We start from the raw sequence: 17,103 nt of genomic DNA, 5'->3' as shown, positions 1-17,103 counted from the left end.
CTTCCTACATATTTTGTAGACATGTCTCTACCTGCAGGAACCAGAGTTGCTAGACTACCAATTAAAGCATTGACGTTTATTGGATCATAGTACCGTATATCCTTTGATTTTCAGGGATGACATATAGCTACATTCATGTAGCTACACTCATCACACAGTCAGTGTATAACTTCACAACTTGGAGAAAAGTGAACCAGTATCCCTCTAACATTAGGTTTTATACTGAACAAAGATCTGAACTCAACATGTAAAGTGTAAAGTGTTGGTCCCATGTTTCATGAGCTGAAATAAAAGTTTCCAGAAATGTTCTATACGCGCCAAAAGCCTATTTCTCTCCAATTCTGTGCGCATATTAGTTTACATCTGTTAGTGGGCATTTCTCCTTTGCTAAAATAATCCATCCACCTGACAGGTGTGGCATATCAAGAGGCTGATTAAACAGCATGATCATTACACAGATGCATCTTGTGATGGGGACAATAAAAGGCCACTCTTTAATGTGCAGTTTTGTAACACAACACAAAGCCACAGATGTCTCAAATTTTGAGGGAGCGTGCAATTGGCATGCTGACTGCAGGAATGTCCACCAGAGCTGTTGCCAGATAATTTAATGTTCATTTCTTTAGCATAGGCCGCTTCAAGCGTCCTTTTTCGAGAATTTGGCAGTACATCCAACCAGCCTCACAACCGCAGACCACGTGTCTGGCGTCATGTGGGCGAGCGGTTTGCTGATGTCAACCTTGGAAACAGAGTGCCCCATGGTGGCGGTGCGGTTATGGTATGGGCAGGCATAAGCTACGGACAACGAACACAATTTCAATTTTATCGATGGCCATTTGAATGCACAGAGATACCGTGACAAGATCCTGAGGCCCGTTGTCGTGCCGTTCATCCGCCGCCATCTTTTGCGCCAGCATGATAAATCACGGCCCCATGTCGAAAGAATCATTGAAATGGTTGCATGTTGCATGTTATATTTTTGTTCAGTGTCATTTGAGGAGTCACAGAACCTCAGCCGGATGCTACCACAGTCACGTCTCATTGTAACGCTTCACAGTCACCTTGGTGACGAGAGGGAGACAAATGAAAGGCACAGAGAGTAGCCATTTCAGAGCAAATCCTCCAGGCTCTGCGGAAGCCTATTACATGGCAAACTGAAAGCTCATTGTGTGAAAGCACCGGTGTGCATGTGTGAGAGAGGGAGAGGGGGTGGGGATGAACAGGTGGCTAGAGAAGTGGAGGGGGCGTCTGTATTGCTTTGCATGAGCCCTTTTGTCCAATCAGTCACCTCACTCATTGTAGATAATCATCCATAGCGACTTGTCTAAATGGACCAAATTTACTGTTCTCCTAGTATCTCTGTCTTGTCAAAGAACAAGATCACTTTGAGCTAATGGTTTAAGCAATTAGATAATATGGTTGTGTGGACACTCTTCAATGATTTATGGAAACAATCAAGTTTCGTGCGTTCAACAGTTTTCATTGTACTCCAAATAACGGCCTCGCATATTTTGTCACAGAGTCTATGATGAAACAACATGTATTGCTCATATTAAGCTGTATTACAGCGTTTTGAGGCAGAAATTCCGAAAAATGATTTGGATAATATATGACTGTATCTACCCATGGCTGTGTCCCCCCCAGGATGGGCACGTTCGTGACCCTGGCGGAGGTGCTGGAGGCCCGGGGGTCACCTCTGGAGGAGGATGAGGTATGGTGTCTGCTACTGGGCACCGCCGAGGCCTTAATGGAAATCTCTCACAAAGGTACCTAGACATATTTATATGCTTCTCCGGACCCATGATAATACACATCGGCAGGATCTTTTGACCTTAAAGGGATTGTTCACGCCCACGTGTGTCAGATCTTTGCAGTCCTCCATAAGTGGTATTATGCTGAGCTGACTTTCATATCCCATGATTTAGGCCTCAAACCCGAGATGATTGGGAAGGGTAGGCAACACAACGTCATGCTCTACTTCTAATAGTTTTGTCTTTTGTCCTCTCGACAGGTCCTGGTAACATGTGCAGTGTACTGAGCCCTGGCTCAGTGCTGCTGTCAGCCACTGGGAACCTTGCTTTCAAGAGCTGTCCCCGGTCAGAGAACCTTGGTTCCTTCACTGCTCCAGAGGTACAGGAGGGGCACGCTGCCTCCAACAGGACGGCCTCGGAGAAGGTGCTCAATGAACCCCTGATCGCAACGTCATCGCATCACACTGCATAATCCGATTTCATATCCGTCTGTACTATATTGCCAATTCCGATGGTCTCCGTTGGCTTGACATCCCGCCACTGTTTTGGTTCTCGGCCTTTGGCTTTGGATCTGTCTCTGTCAGTTAGCGTGTACGTTCGTCACACGCAGTGTCTCAGACGGCGCAAGCCCGATTTTGACGAAGCTTGGGTGAATGATGCGTCTTATGGTTTACAAAATTACACTGATTGACCAGATAACATGCGATTGAAAATGCAAACTTTGAAAGGTCACGCCCACACCCCGTTTGACCTAAAGTCATGAAATTCGGTACATAGGTCCCTCTCCTTACAAGGAACAAATTTGCCTCAGGGACCCAAGAGGTCCACCATGATGGATTTAGAATTTTGTAAAAAACACTTAAAACGCTACTCCTCTAGCACCGAATAACCAACATGTTTACTGTTGCCTTGTTTTTCTCTTTGTTTTCTTCAGATGATTGTATATTCCCTAGGAATGACCCTCTTCTGGTCCGTTGATTATCAACTACCTCAAAACCAGCCCATTCAACTGAGTGACAACCTGAATAACCTCTTGCTGAGTATGTGTGAGGACACGGTCCACAGACGAGCAGATCTTGTGACCGTGCTGGAGACCTGTGAACAGCACATCAAGGCTGCTCAACTACCCCTACCAGAGAAGCTCATCAGACAGCCAGTACAAGATGTCTTCAGGGACTCTGTGAGTCACCCACATTCCCTTTTTGGTTAAGGCAATGCACCTGTAGTCAGTATAGCTGTCACTCTACACTCCATGTGCTGACCAGCACACTGACATTATAGGGTCACATTTTCTAGAAATACATTGGCCTCTATTCCATATTGTGACAATACTGGCTGCTTGAAACTCTATCTTGGCTACAATCTACAGCTGGGTTTCAATTGAGATCATATTGATTTGAGACATGGTTATTTTTAAGGATAGGTCAGTGCAACTTATCTAATTCATCAGCTGTCATTCTATTGTGTTTTGTAGGTTGATCATGTGTCCATGGCTGAGATTGGTCCTCAACTTACTGACCGGAGTCAGATGGTCAGAGAGAGGCTTCACAGTCTCTCAGGAAGTGCCTCGTACCATAACTCCACCTGGGCACTGAGAAACAGAAGCACCCCAACATTCCAAGCTGAGCTCAGCAGAGGGTAAGAACCTAGCAGTCGCCTTTCAAACAACAACAAGCACATTTTGACCGGAATACACATATTGTCAGCTTTACAGGTGTATATATATATATATATATATATATATATATATATATTTTTTTTTAAGGGATAGTTCACCCAACTGTCTATGGACAATAAGTTAAAGATTTTCACCCCTGTAATCTGTCATTTTTTTTCTCCCAGAATTCCCCAAGGGTCACGTCACAGAGAGAGTTACTGCAGTTATCAGTCACGTAGCCCCTCTAGTCCGTACCTGGATGGCTTTCGCCGTGGCAGCGTCAGACCTGTACCATACACATATCTAAATGAGTCCACGGTCAGCCTTAATGAAAAGAAAGCCAAGGTATGATATCATAGTGAGTCGTGTGAAATATCGGGTTGACATTTTAGTAGCTCTTAATGTTTCGATTCGTTATTTCTGCAGGATATGGGTCCTGAGTTCATTCGAAAGTTAAACGAGCCTCTGGTTGTCTTGGAGCTGCCCGGATCCATTGTGGTAATTACGGCTTTATCATCGGGTAGTAGTCTGGCCTGCTCAGGTCAGGCCTCACCACCTCTTCTTATCCAGGCTGCATCACGTCCGGCTGTGATTGGGAGTCCCATAGGGGCGGCACATAATTGGCCCAAACGCCGCCCGGGGTGGGCCGTCATTGTAAATAAGAATTTGTACTTAACTGACTTGCCTAGTTAAATAAAAGGTGAATTTTTTTTTTTTTAATCAAGAGCTACATCAAATGCCTTTTATCATCAGCCCAACTGTCATCCGTCGGTCTTCACATGAATCACTCTCTTTCTGTCTCTTAATCCAGTCAAAGAAAGGGAAGTCTCCTCCTCTATGAGGGAGCTGAGTGTGGTCATGCCAAACGGACAGAGCATCCTGGTCAAGTGCGACGTCAAGTCAGGAGGAGGGGATGTCTTTGATATGATTGTTGCCCACTCCAATCTGGTGGAGCACTTCTACTTTGGCCTTGCTTACATTGATGGTAAATGCACAAATATTGCATGTCGTTTACTGGGAAACAGTTCATTGAGGTGTTTTGTTGGGTCATGTATGGCTGTTGTATGGCTGTGCTCAAGCTACAGTAATGAAAAAGCTCAAAGTTGTCTTTACATGGTTTGCATGTTCAAAATGTCACTCTTCCTTTTTACCTCTCGGTTTTAGACCATGAGTTTTTCTTCCTGGAAAATGACACAAAGATATCCAAGGTCGCCCCCGACAGTTGGAAGAAAGTGCCTGCCTCCACGTTTGTCCTTTTCTTCAGGGTGAAATTCTTTGTCCACGACATCTCTCTCCTTTTGTAAGTACCTCGCATTCGCTCGTGCTTACAGTATATTGTATTCAAGATCGACTGATGGAATTCATAGAGGTCCGGCAATGTTGCAGATTGTCCACCGCTTTCTCCATGGAAGAAAATTGTGTGTGACTGGGGTTTTTTGGCAGGCACAAACTGACTCGTCACCAGTACTACCTACAGCTGAGGAAGGATATACTGGAGGACAGGTTGGCCTGCCATGAAGAGACAGGCCTATATCTGGGTGCCTTGGCTCTCCAAGCTGAGTATGGAGACTGCATACCTGAGGTATTTTATACATTTTAGTTATATGGTTATACATTATCTTTGATATCCTGTGTAGTCACCTGATTGTCAAGGTCTAGGTGGATTTTTCTGCATATTTACAGTACCAGTCACAAGGTTGGACACATCTACTCATTCAAGGGTTTTTCTTTATTTTTACTATTGTCTACATTGTAGAAGACATAGACTATGAAATTACAAATATGGAATCATGCAGTAAACAAAGTGTTAAACAAATCAAAATATATTTTATATTTGAGATTCTTCAAAGTAGCCACCCTTTGCCTTGATGACAGCTTTGCACACTCTTGGCATTATCTCAACCAGCTTCATGAGGTAGTCACCTGGAATTAATTTCAAGTGTCTTGTTAGAAGTTAATTTGTGGAATTTCTATCCTTAATGCGTTTGAGCCAATCAGTTGTGTTGTGACAAGGTAGGGGGTATACAGAAGATAGCCCTATTTGGTAAAAAACCAAGTCCATATTATGTCAAGAACTTTGAAAGTTTCTTGAAGTGCTGTCATAAAAACAATCAAGCGCTATGATGGAACTGGCTCTCATGAGGACCGCCACACGAAAGGAAAACACAGAGTTACCTCTGCTGCAGAGGCTAAGTTCAGTAGAGTTAACTGTACCTCAGATTGCAGCCCAAATACATTCTTCACAGAGTTCACGTAACAGATACATCTCAACATCAACCGTTCAGAGGAGACTGTGTGAACCAGGCCTTCGTGGTTGAATTGCTGCAAAGAAACCGCTACTAAAGGACACCAATAAGAATAAGACTTGTTTGGGCCAAGAAACATGAGCAATGGACATTAGACTGGTGGATATCTGTCCTTTGAGTCCAAATTTGAAATTGTCTTTGTGAGACGCGGAGTAGGTGAACAGATAATTCTTGCATGTATGGTTGCCACCGTGAAGCATGGAGGAGGAGGTGTGATGGTGTGGGGGTGCTTTGCTTGTGACACTGTCAGTGATTTATTCAGAAAGGTACACTTAACCAGCATGGCTATGGCAGCATTCTGCAGCAATACGCCATCCCATCTGATTTACGCTTGGTGGGACTGTCATTTGTTTTTCAACAGGACAATGACCCAAAACACACCTCCAAGCTGTGTAAGGGCTATTTGACCAAGGACAGTGATAAAGTGCTGCGTCAGATGACCTGGCCTCCACAATCAACCAACCTCAACCCAATTGAGATGGTTTGAGATGAGTTGGACCGCCGAGTGAAGGAAAAGCAGCCAACAAGTGCTCAGCATATGTGAGAACTCCTTCAAAACTGTTGGAAAAGCTTTCCTCATGAAGCTGGTTGAGAGAATGTCAAGAGTGTGCAAAGCTGTCGTCAAGGCAAAGGGTGGCTACTTTGAAGAATCTCAAATGTAAAATATATTTTGATTTGTTTAACACTTTATTTTTGGTTACTACATGATTCCATATGTGTTATTTCATAGTTGTGATGTCTTCACTATCATTCTACAATGTAGAAAATAGCAAAAATAAAGAAAAACCCTTGAATGAGTAGGTGTCTAAACTTTTGACTGGTACTGTAAATAGATATTACCTTGTAAATACTACGGCTGGGCAGAATTGGGCACAGTTAATTGAATATCCGGATATCTAAACGGATTTTAGTATTAAATTACTTAAAAGAGTTTTCATTTTTGGAGCCACATTTTTTTTTGCCCTATTTTAAATCCTTAAGAGTTTATTGGCTCACACGGGTGTCAAAATAATGAGCATAATAAAACAAATCCCCATCAAAATCCTTCAGTTTAAGCTAGCGATAGCTGCAGAATGGACCGCTTCTCAATTCACCACATCCGCCCATTTCGGCCTTCCGCACCTGCGGTGGAGAATGACAGGCTACAGTGCTGTTTGTCAGCCCAGGACACATCCAGACAATCTTCTCAGGAAAACGTCTGTAGCATCAGAATGTGCCTAATAACCACTACATGGAAAGAGTCGACTTTCACAAACACAATGGTGTTCTCCGTTTTGCTCTACGACACGCACAAGTGTCACGGGACTCTTCTGTATTCGGTATCGCCGATGTGCCAATTTTTGTCTGTGCCGTCCAAACCGTTTGGGCTACAAACTAATATGATCCCATTGTGGAAAGGGGAGACTCACAGGCAGGGTGGTGTTCTCTGTTCTGCTCTACGTCCCCCACAAGTATCATGGGACTCGTCTGTTATTAACCCATACAAATGAATGGAGGTAGTTTTGTGCCAATTAAAAAAAAGAGGTTAAATGTGTCCCCGCAAATTTTTTCCCTGAGCTTTCTAATATTTCCTAGATAAAAAAAGACACTTCAAAACCCTTATGATGTATTATTTTTTACTGACTTTTTTGTGCCATTTATGAATGTGGTATGCAATGTGTTTCTATGGGCTATAATATTAAAGGCCAAATACAATATTTTATCAAACAATTAAAAAATAAACATACAGGGGGTTCTTCAAAATCAATTAACTTAATGATCCATGGCGTGACCAACCTAAAATAGTTCCATGTGTTAGCTTAGTAGAACCCCCCCCCCCCCTAAAAGCTTAGACTTTTAGAGGTTAGCAATGAAAAAGCTGTCTAAATTAAATAAACATTTCTTGGTGCCATTTTTACCTGAAAGGATATTCCGTGACTTTTAATATTCTGAATTTAATAAAACAAACTTTTGAATGTTTTTTTAAGGGTGTGTTGAGCTACTCTTGTCTGCACATTTAGACCTCCGGGCTGCCCTGACATGATCGGCATGACACGGATCCATGCAAAACACACCAGAAAACCTTTTTGTAAGAGACTCATTGAAAATCAGACTTCTCTTCTCGCTGTTGCTTTTAGCCAAACTACCGGAGAAAAGCAGAATGTTCGCTGTTTACCTCTGCTGTGTGCATTTGCATCATTCTGATTGGTCGAGAGTCAAGAGCAAAAAAAAAGCTTATTATTATTACAAATTTTGACTGTCATAAAAATGTCAGTATATTATTTGAATAGTAAAATAATTTCAAATGCCCACCCATGGTAAATATTTTGTAATATTAGCTCTAGTTGAGTGATGACTAAATTTGATCTGATATTTTCCAAAGGTTTATGGGAGGAACTACTATCGACCAGACCAGTACGTTGCCAAGAGCGTCATGGAGAAAAGAGCCTTGCCTTACCTAAAGGAGGAATTGCTACGGTTACATGTCAATAACTCCACGATGAGTACTGACGAGTCCGAACTTGAGTTCCTAAAGGTAACGTGCCAATGAAAACACTCCATAGAGTTATGGTGTTATATAACGTACAGTGCATTCGACAAATATTCAGAACCTTTGACTTTTTCCACATTTTGTTATGTTACATAGGGTTGCAGCATTATGTTGTGGAGATGTTTTTCTGTGGCAAGGACTGGGAGACTAGTCAGGATCAAGGGAAAGATGAACGTAGCAAAGTACAGAGAGTTCATTGATGAAAACTTGCTCCAGAGCACTCAGGACCTCAAACTGGTTCACCTTCCAAAAGGACAACGACCCTAAGCACTCAGCCACGATAATGCAGGAGTGGCTTCGGGACAAGTCTCTGAATGTCCTTAACGTGCCAGAGCCCGGACTTGAATCCGATCTAACATATCTGGAGAGACCTGAAAATAGCTGTGCGTTGACGCTCCCCATCCAGCCTGACAGAGCTTGAGGGAGAAGAGAGGAATGGGAGAAACTCAAATACAGGTGTGTCAAGCTTCTAGCCTCATGTGGAAAAGGTCAAGGGGTCTGAATACTCTGCATGCACTGTATACATACACTATATATACAAAAGATTGTTGACACACCTTCAAATTAGTGGATTCTGCTATTTCATCCACACCCATTGCTGACAGCTGTATACAATAAAGCACACAGCCATACAATCTCCATAGACAGGAGAATGGCCTTACTTAATAGCTCAGTGACTTTCAACGTGGCACCATCATAGGATGCCACCTTTCCAACATGTCAGTTCGTCAAATACAGTGCCTTGCGAAAGTATTCGGCCCCCTTGAACTTTGCGACCTTTTGCCACATTTCAGGCTTCAAACATAAAGATATAAAACTGTATTTTTTTGTGAAGAATCAACAACAAGTGGGACACAATCATGAAGTGGAACGACATTTATTGGATATTTCAAACTTTTTTAACAAATCAAAAACTGAAAAATTGGGAAAAATTATTCAGCCCCTTTACTTTCAGTGCAGCAAACTCTCTCCAGAAGTTCAATGAGGATCTCTGAATGATCCAATGTTGACCTAAATGACTAATGATGATAAATACAATCCACCTGTGTGTAATCAAGTCTCCGTATAAATGCACCTGCACTGTGATAGTCTCAGAGGTCCGTTAAAAGCGCAGAGAGCATCATGAAGAACAAGGAACACACCAGGCAGGTCCGAGATACTGTTGTGAAGAAGTTTAAAGCCGGATTTGGATACAAAAAGATTTCCCAAGCTTTAAACATCCCAAGGAGCACTGTGCACGCGATAATATTGAAATGGAAGGAGTATCAGACCACTGCAAATCTACCAAGACCTGGCCGTCCCTCTAAACTTTCAGCTCATACAAGGAGAAGACTGATCAGAGATGCAGCCAAGAGGCCCATGATCACTCTGGATGAACTGCAGAGATCTACAGCTGAGGTGGGAGACTCTGTCCATAGGACAACAATCAGTTGTATATTGCAGAAATCTGGCCTTTATGGAAGAGTGGCAAGAAGAAAGCCATTTCTTAAAGATATCCATAAAAAGCGTTGTTTAAGGTTTGCCACAAGCCACCTGGGAGACACACCAAACATATGGAAGAAGGTGCTCTGGTCAGATGAAACCAAAATGGAACTTTTTGGCAACAATGCAAAACCTTGTGTTTGGCGTAAAAGCAACACAGCTCATCACCCTGAACACACCATCCCCACAGTCAAACATGGTGGTGGCAGCATCATGGTTTGGGCCTGCTTTTCTTCAGCAGGGACAGGGAATATGATTAAAATTGATGGGAAGATGGATGGAGCCAAATACAGGACCATTCTGGAAGAAAACCTGATGGAGTCTGCAAAAGACCTGAGACTGGGACGGAGATTCATCTTCCAACAAGACAATGATCCAAAACATAAAGCAAAATCTACAATGGAATGGTTCAAAAATAAACATATCCAGGTGTTAGAATGGCCAAGTCAAAGTCCAGACCTGAATCCAATCGAATCTGTGGAAAGAACTGAAAACTGCTGTTCACAAATGCTCTCCATCCAACCTCACTGAGCTCGAGCTGTTTTGCAAGGAGGAATGGGAAAAAATGTCAGTCTCTCGATGTGCAAAACTGATAGCGACATACCCCAAGCGACTTACAGCTGTAATCACAGCAAAAGGTGGCGCTACAAAGTATTAACTTAAGGGGGCTGAATCATTTTGCACGCCCAATTTTTCAGTTTTTGATTTGTTAAAAAAGTTTGAAATATCCAATAAATGTCGTTCCACTTCATGATTGTGTCCCACTTGTTGTTGATTCTTCACAAAGAAATACAGTTTTATATCTTTATGTTTGAAGCCTGAAATGTGGCAAAAGGTCGCAAAGTTCAAGGGGGCCGAATACTTTCGCAAGACACTGTATATACCCTGCTAGAGTAGCTCCAGTAAATTGTAAGTGCTGTTTTGTGAAGTGGAAACATCTCGGAGCAACAATGGCTCAGCAACAAAGTGGTAGGCCACACAAGCTCTCAGAGCCGGACCGCTGATGTGTGTTGCGCATAAGTATCGCCTGTCCTCAGTTGCAACACTCACTACCTTCCTGCCTCTGGAAGCAATGTCAGCACAATAACTGTTCGTCAGGAGCTTTGTGAAATGGGTTTCCATGACTGAGCAGTTGCGCACAAGCCTAAGATCACCATGCACAATGTCAAGCGTAGACTGGAGTGGTGTAAAGCTCACCGCCATTGGACTCTGGAGCAGTGGAAATGCTTCATTAAATAGTACCCGCAAAACACCAGTCTCAAAGTCAACAGTGAAGAGGCGACTCCGGCATGCTGGCCTTCTAGGCAAAGTTCCTCTGTCCAATGTCTGTGTTCTTTTGCCCATCTTAAACTTTTATTTTTATTGGCCAGTGTGAGATATGGCTTTTTCTGTGAGCCGTCTGTTTCTCAAACTAGACACTCTAATGTACTTGTCCTCTTGCTCAGTTGTGCACCGGGGCCTCCCTCTCCTCTTTCTATTCTGGTTAGTGCTAGTTTGCACTGTTCTGTTAAGGGAGTAGTACACAGTGTTGTACCAGATCTTCAGTTTCCTGGCAATTTCTCACATGGAATAGCCGTCATTTCTCAGAACAAGAATAAACTGACGAGTTCCAGAAGAAAGTACTTTGTTTCTGGTCATTTTAATTAATGTAATCGAACCCACAAATGCTGATGCTCCAGATACTCAACTATTCTAAAAAAAGGCCAGCTTTATTGCTTCTTTAATCAGAACAACAGTTTTCAGTTGTGCTAACATACTTGCAAAAGGGTTTTCTAATGATCAATTATCCTTTTAAAATGATAAACTTGGATTAGCTAAAACAACATGCCATTGGAACACAGGAGTGATGGTTGCTGATAATGTCTCTGTACACCTATGTAGATATTCCATTAAAAAATCAGCCATTTCCAGCTCCAATAGTCATTTACCACATTAACAATGTCTACACTGTATTAATGGACAAAATATGTGATTTCCATTCAAAAAGAAGGACATTTCAAGGTGACCACAAACTTTTTGAACGGTCGTGTGTCTATATATAAAATGGTTATGTCAGTCTCATTAATTCCATACTACTAATATGTGGACTAATATTTCAATCATTATACTAAAAGACTGTGGCACCTGCACGGTGCATCAAAGGCAAACATTCTTAGCCCGTGCGGAAAGCTTGCACATCGACCGCTCTAACGTCTAACATCTTACTTCCTCCCAGGCCACCCAGCAGCTTCCTGAGTATGGCGTTCTGTTCTACCGCGTGGGTCGCGAGAAGAAGCCAGTCATCGGAGAGCTGATCTTAGGAGTGTGTGCCAAAGGAGTCATAGTGTATGAGGTTAAAGATAGTTCTCGCTCCACGAGTCAGACATTCCACTGGCGGGAAACGGCCAGTATTTCCTCCTCTGTGAGTATCATGCCTTTTTATGATAATGCAAACACTGTTTTTTTTTCATTGGAGTTACACTTTATTGAAGGGAACTGAGGAATGTTGAAAGTGAAAGGTTACTGAATATACTGAACAAAAATATAAGCGCAGCAATTTCAAACATTTTACTGAGTTGAAGTTCACATAAGGAAATCTCAGTCAATTTAAATAAATAAATTAGGCCCTAATCTATAATTTCACATGACCGCGAATAAAGATATGCATCTGTTGATCACATATACTTTAAAAAGGGTAGGGGCGTGGATCAGAAAACACATCTCCTTTGCATAGGTTGATAGGGGCCTATGGAATGTTGTCCTACTCCTCTTCAATGGCTGTGCGAAGTTGCTGTATATTCGCGGGAACTGGAACACAATTTCATACATGTCGATCAAGAGCATCCCACACATGCTCAATGGTTGGCATATCTGGTGAGTATGCAGGACATGGAACAACTGGGACATTTTCAACTTCCAGGAATTGTGTACAGATCCTTGGGACATGGGGCCGTGCATTATCATGCTGAAACATTAGGGGATGGCGGTGGATGAATGGCACGACAATGGACCTCACGGTATCTCTATGCATTCAAATTCCCGTCAATACAATGCAATTGTGTTCATTGTCCATAGCTTATGCCTGCCCATACCATGATCGTATCGTCTGAGATCCCTAAAGATTGGAAAGCTGCCGCGGTCATCCCCCTCTTCAAAGGGGGAGACACTCTAGACCAAAACTGTTACAGACCAAAATCTATCCTACCCTGCCTTTTCTAAAGTTTTCGAAAGCCAAGTTAACAAACAGATCACGGACCATTTCAAATCCCAAGGTTCCTTCTCCGCTATGTAATCTGGTTTCTGAGCTGGTCAAGGGTGCACCTCAACCACGCTCAAAGTCCTAAACGATATCATAACAGCCATTGATAAAAGACAATACTGTGCAGCCGTTTTCATCAACCTGGCCAAGGCTTTCGACTCTATCACCGCACTCTTATCTGCAGACTCAACAGCCTTGGTTTCTCAAATGACTGCCTCGCCTGGTTCACCAACTACTTCTCAGAGTTCAGCGTGTCAAATCCGAGGGCCTGTTGTCCGGACCTCTGGCAGTCTCTATGGGGGTGCCACAGGGTTCAATTCTAGGGCCGACTCTTTTCTCTGTATATATCAATGATGTCGCTCTTGCTGCTGGTGATTCTCTGATCCACCTCTATGCAGATGATACCATTTTGTATACTTCTAGCCCTTCTTTGGACACTTAACCTCTAGCGACGAGCAATCCCGTATCCGGGAGTGTAATCATAGCCTCAAATGCATTACCATAACGCAACTTTTCCTATTCATGAAAATCGCAAATAAAATGAAATAAATATATTCAAACACAAACTTAGCCTTTTGTTAACAACACTGTCATCTCAGATTTTCAAAATATGCGTTACAGCCAACGCTAGACAAGCATTTGTGTAAGTTTATCATGGCATAATGCTATGCTATGCTCTGCTGGCAGCAGGCAACATTTTCACAAAAATAAGAAAAGCAACCAAATTAAATAATTTACCTTTGAAGATCTTCAGATGCTTTCACTCAGGAGACTCCCAGTTAGATAGCAAATGTTCCTTTTTTCCAAAAATAATATTTTTGTAGGCGAGAAACGTCCCGTTTGTTCATCCTGCTTTGGCTGAGAAATCGACCGAAAAATACTTAAACTATAATGCCAATCTTTTTTCAAAATTAACTCCATAATATCGACAGAAACACGGCAAACGTTGTTTAGGATCCATCCTCAAGGTGTTTTTAACATATGTATTCGATAATATATCTGTCGAGGCAGTTGGTTTCTCATAAGAAACGATTGGAAAAATGGCTACCTCAGTATTTTACGCAAGGTTTTCTCCGGGAGACACCATGCGACCACTTGCCCTATATGGTCTCTTAAGCCATTCTCCAATGGAAATGCCTAAAAAGATGTCACAATGCTGTAGACACCTTGGGGAAAACGTGGAAAACGTAAGCTGACTCCTAGCTCCTTCACAGCCATATAAGGAGTCATTGGCATGAGGCGGATTCAAAAAATGCGGCACTTCCTGATTGGATTTTTATCTGGGTTTCGCCTGTAACATCAGTTCTGTGGCACTCACAGACAATATCTTTGCAGTTTTGGAAACGTCAGAGTGTTTTCTTTCCAAAGCTGTCAGTTATATGCATAGTTGAGCATCTTTTCGTGACAAAATATCTTGTTTAAAACAGGAACGTTTCTCATCCAAAAATTAAAAGAGCGCCCCCTATATCCAACTAGTTAACAAACGTCCAGACGAGCTTCAATTCCATACAACACTCCTTCAGTGGCTTCCAACTGCTCTTAAATGCTATTAAAACTAAATGCATGCTCTTCAACCAATCTCTGCCCGCAACGGCCCGCCCATCTAGCATCCCGCCCATCTATTCTGGACGGTTCTGACATAGAATATGTGGACAAACTCTCCTTCCAGACTTACATTAAATCTAGAATTGGTTTCTTATTTCACAACAAATCATCCTTCACTCATGCTGCTAAACATACCCTCATAAATCTGATGTAATTTACAAAATAGCCTCCAACACTCTACTCAGCAAATTGGATGTAGTCTATCTGTTTTGTCATCAAAGCCCCATATACTACCCACCAGTGTGATCTGTTTGCTCTCGTTGGCTGGCCCTCGCTTCATATTCGTTGCCAAACCCACTGGCTCCAGGTCATCTATAAGTCTTTGCTAGGTAAAGCCCTGCCTTATCTCAGCTCACTGGTCACCATAGCAGCACCCACCCGTAGCCCGCTCTCTAGCAGGTATATTTCTCTGGTCATCCCCAAAGCCAACTCCTCATTTGGCCGCCTTTCTTTCCAGTTCTCTGCTGCCAATGACTGTAACGAATTGCAAAAAACACTGAAGCTGTATCGCCCTCAATAACTTTTAGCATCAGTTGTCAGAGCAGCTTACCCGTCATTGCACCTGTACACAGCCCATCTGTAAATAGCCCACCCAACTACCTCATCCCCATATAGTTATTTATTTTTTGCTCCTTTGCACCCCAGTATCTCTACTTGCACATTCATCTTCTGCACATCTATCAATCGTGTTTCATTGCGAAATTGTAATTATTTTGCCACTATGGCTTATTTATTGCCTTACCTCCCTAATCTTACTATAATTTGTACACACTGTATATAGACTTTTCTATTGTGTTATTGACTGTTTGTTTATCCCATGTGTAACTCTGTGTTGTTTGTGTTGCACTACTTTGCTTTTTCTTGGCCAGGTTGTAAATGAGAACTTGTTCTCAACTGACCTATCTGGTTAAATAAAGGTTAAATAAAATAAAACATTTAATTAAAAATCTGTGGCATTGTGTTGTGTGACAAATCTGCACATTTTAGTTGCCTTTTATTGTCCCCAGCACAAGGTGCACCTGTGTAATGATCCTGCTGTTTAGCTTCTTGATATGCCACACCTGTCAGGTGGATAGATTATCTTGGCAAACAAGAAATGCTCACTAACAGGGATATTGTCCCGCCCTGGTCTTAGTATTTTGTGTTTTCTTTATTATTTTGGTCAGGCCAGGGTGTGACATGGGTTATTTATGTGGTGTGTTTTGTCTTGGGGTTTTTGTAGGTAATGGGATTGTGGTATAGTAGAGTTGTCTAGGTAAGTCTATGGTTGCCTAGAGTGGTTCTCAATCAGAGGCAGGTGTTTATCGTTGTCTCTGATTGGGAACCATATTTAGGCAGCCATATTCTTTGAGTGTTTCGTGGGTGATTGTTCCTGTCTCTGTTTGCACCAGAGAGGTCTGGTTTGGTTTTTCAAGTTACAGTTAGTATTTTGTATTGTTCGTTATTATCCTTATTAAAGATGTATCGAAATAACCACGCTGCATTTTGGTCCGATCCCTGCTACACCTCCTCATCAGAGGAAGAAAACCTTAACAGAATCACCCACCACAACAGGACCAAGCGGGGTGGTGACAGGCAGCGGCTGCAGGAGCAGCGAAATCCAGATTTCTGGACATGGGAGGAAATCTTGGACGGAAAATGACCCTGGGCACAGCCTGGAGAATATCGCAGCCCCAAAGAAGAGCTGGAGGTGGTGAAAGCGGAGAGGCGCTGGTATGAGGAGGCAGCACGGCGACGCGGATGGAAGCCTGAGAGTCAGCCCCAAAAATGTCTTGGGCGGAGAAACACAGGGAGTATGGAGACGCCAGGTAGGAGACCTGCGCCAACTTCCTGTGCTTAACCGGGGGCTAGAGAGACCGGGCAGGCACCGTGTTATGCTGTGGAGTGCACGATGTATCCAGTGCGGGTGCATAGCCCGGTGCGGTACCAGCTCCTCGTATCCGCCGGGCTAGAGTAAGCATCGAGCCAAGTGTCATGAAGCCTTCAGAGGAAGAGGAGGAAGAAAACCTTAACAGATAAACATATTTGCACAAAATTGGAGATACATTTTTTTTCCGGACTGAGCATATTTTAGGTCTGCTGAAATTTTAACATTGTGAAAATTCTGTACAACTTCCCAGAGAAAGTTTACTGTGAATGCTGAGGCTGTACCCGCTTTAAGTTACACTTTTAACAGTGGCCAAGTAGTCTACTGTGGCTATTTGATCATAATGTAGGTCTACCAGAGTGGCCTACCATCAAAAGCAATGTAGAAAATGGATCTTATAATATTTTAACATAAAAATAGCTGTTCTGTCATTCAGCCAACAGTAGCAGCCAATGTGTGGTGTTCAATGTAGGCCAACATTCCATGAGACATGCAGGGCTTGACATTAACCTGTTTATCCACTTGTCCTTCAGACAAGGAGGTTACTGAAAATGTTTCTGTTTGATACAAGAAACCACTTTACAAAATCAAATGCACTATTATTCCCATTACCATTATTACAGTGAATCAGACAAATTATTCTACCCTCTGCCTATTGGCTACTTAG

At 42.6% G+C, this 17,103-nt stretch overlaps 1 protein-coding gene across 1 annotated transcript in view; it reads left to right on the top strand.

Moving 5' to 3' along the window:
- The first annotated feature begins 1,645 nt into the window (after nucleotides 1-1,645).
- Nucleotides 1,646-17,103, top strand: part of LOC135524941 (tyrosine-protein phosphatase non-receptor type 13-like) — a 33,111-nt gene continuing 17,653 nt past the window's right edge. The window contains 12 exon segments of the mRNA XM_064952774.1: nucleotides 1,646-1,766; nucleotides 2,012-2,175; nucleotides 2,686-2,931; nucleotides 3,226-3,379; nucleotides 3,587-3,753; nucleotides 3,835-3,906; nucleotides 4,220-4,232; nucleotides 4,235-4,393; nucleotides 4,573-4,708; nucleotides 4,852-4,990; nucleotides 8,077-8,229; nucleotides 11,942-12,127. Coding sequence (XP_064808846.1) covers nucleotides 1,646-1,766; nucleotides 2,012-2,175; nucleotides 2,686-2,931; nucleotides 3,226-3,379; nucleotides 3,587-3,753; nucleotides 3,835-3,906; nucleotides 4,220-4,232; nucleotides 4,235-4,393; nucleotides 4,573-4,708; nucleotides 4,852-4,990; nucleotides 8,077-8,229; nucleotides 11,942-12,127 — 1,710 coding nt within the window.

This window comes from Oncorhynchus masou, chromosome 31, assembly GCF_036934945.1.
Source record: "Oncorhynchus masou masou isolate Uvic2021 chromosome 31, UVic_Omas_1.1, whole genome shotgun sequence".
Classification (NCBI taxonomy): domain Eukaryota; kingdom Metazoa; phylum Chordata; class Actinopteri; order Salmoniformes; family Salmonidae; genus Oncorhynchus; species Oncorhynchus masou.
The sequence above is the reverse complement of the archived record's forward strand: the minus strand, read 5'-3'. Positions and strand labels throughout refer to the sequence as shown.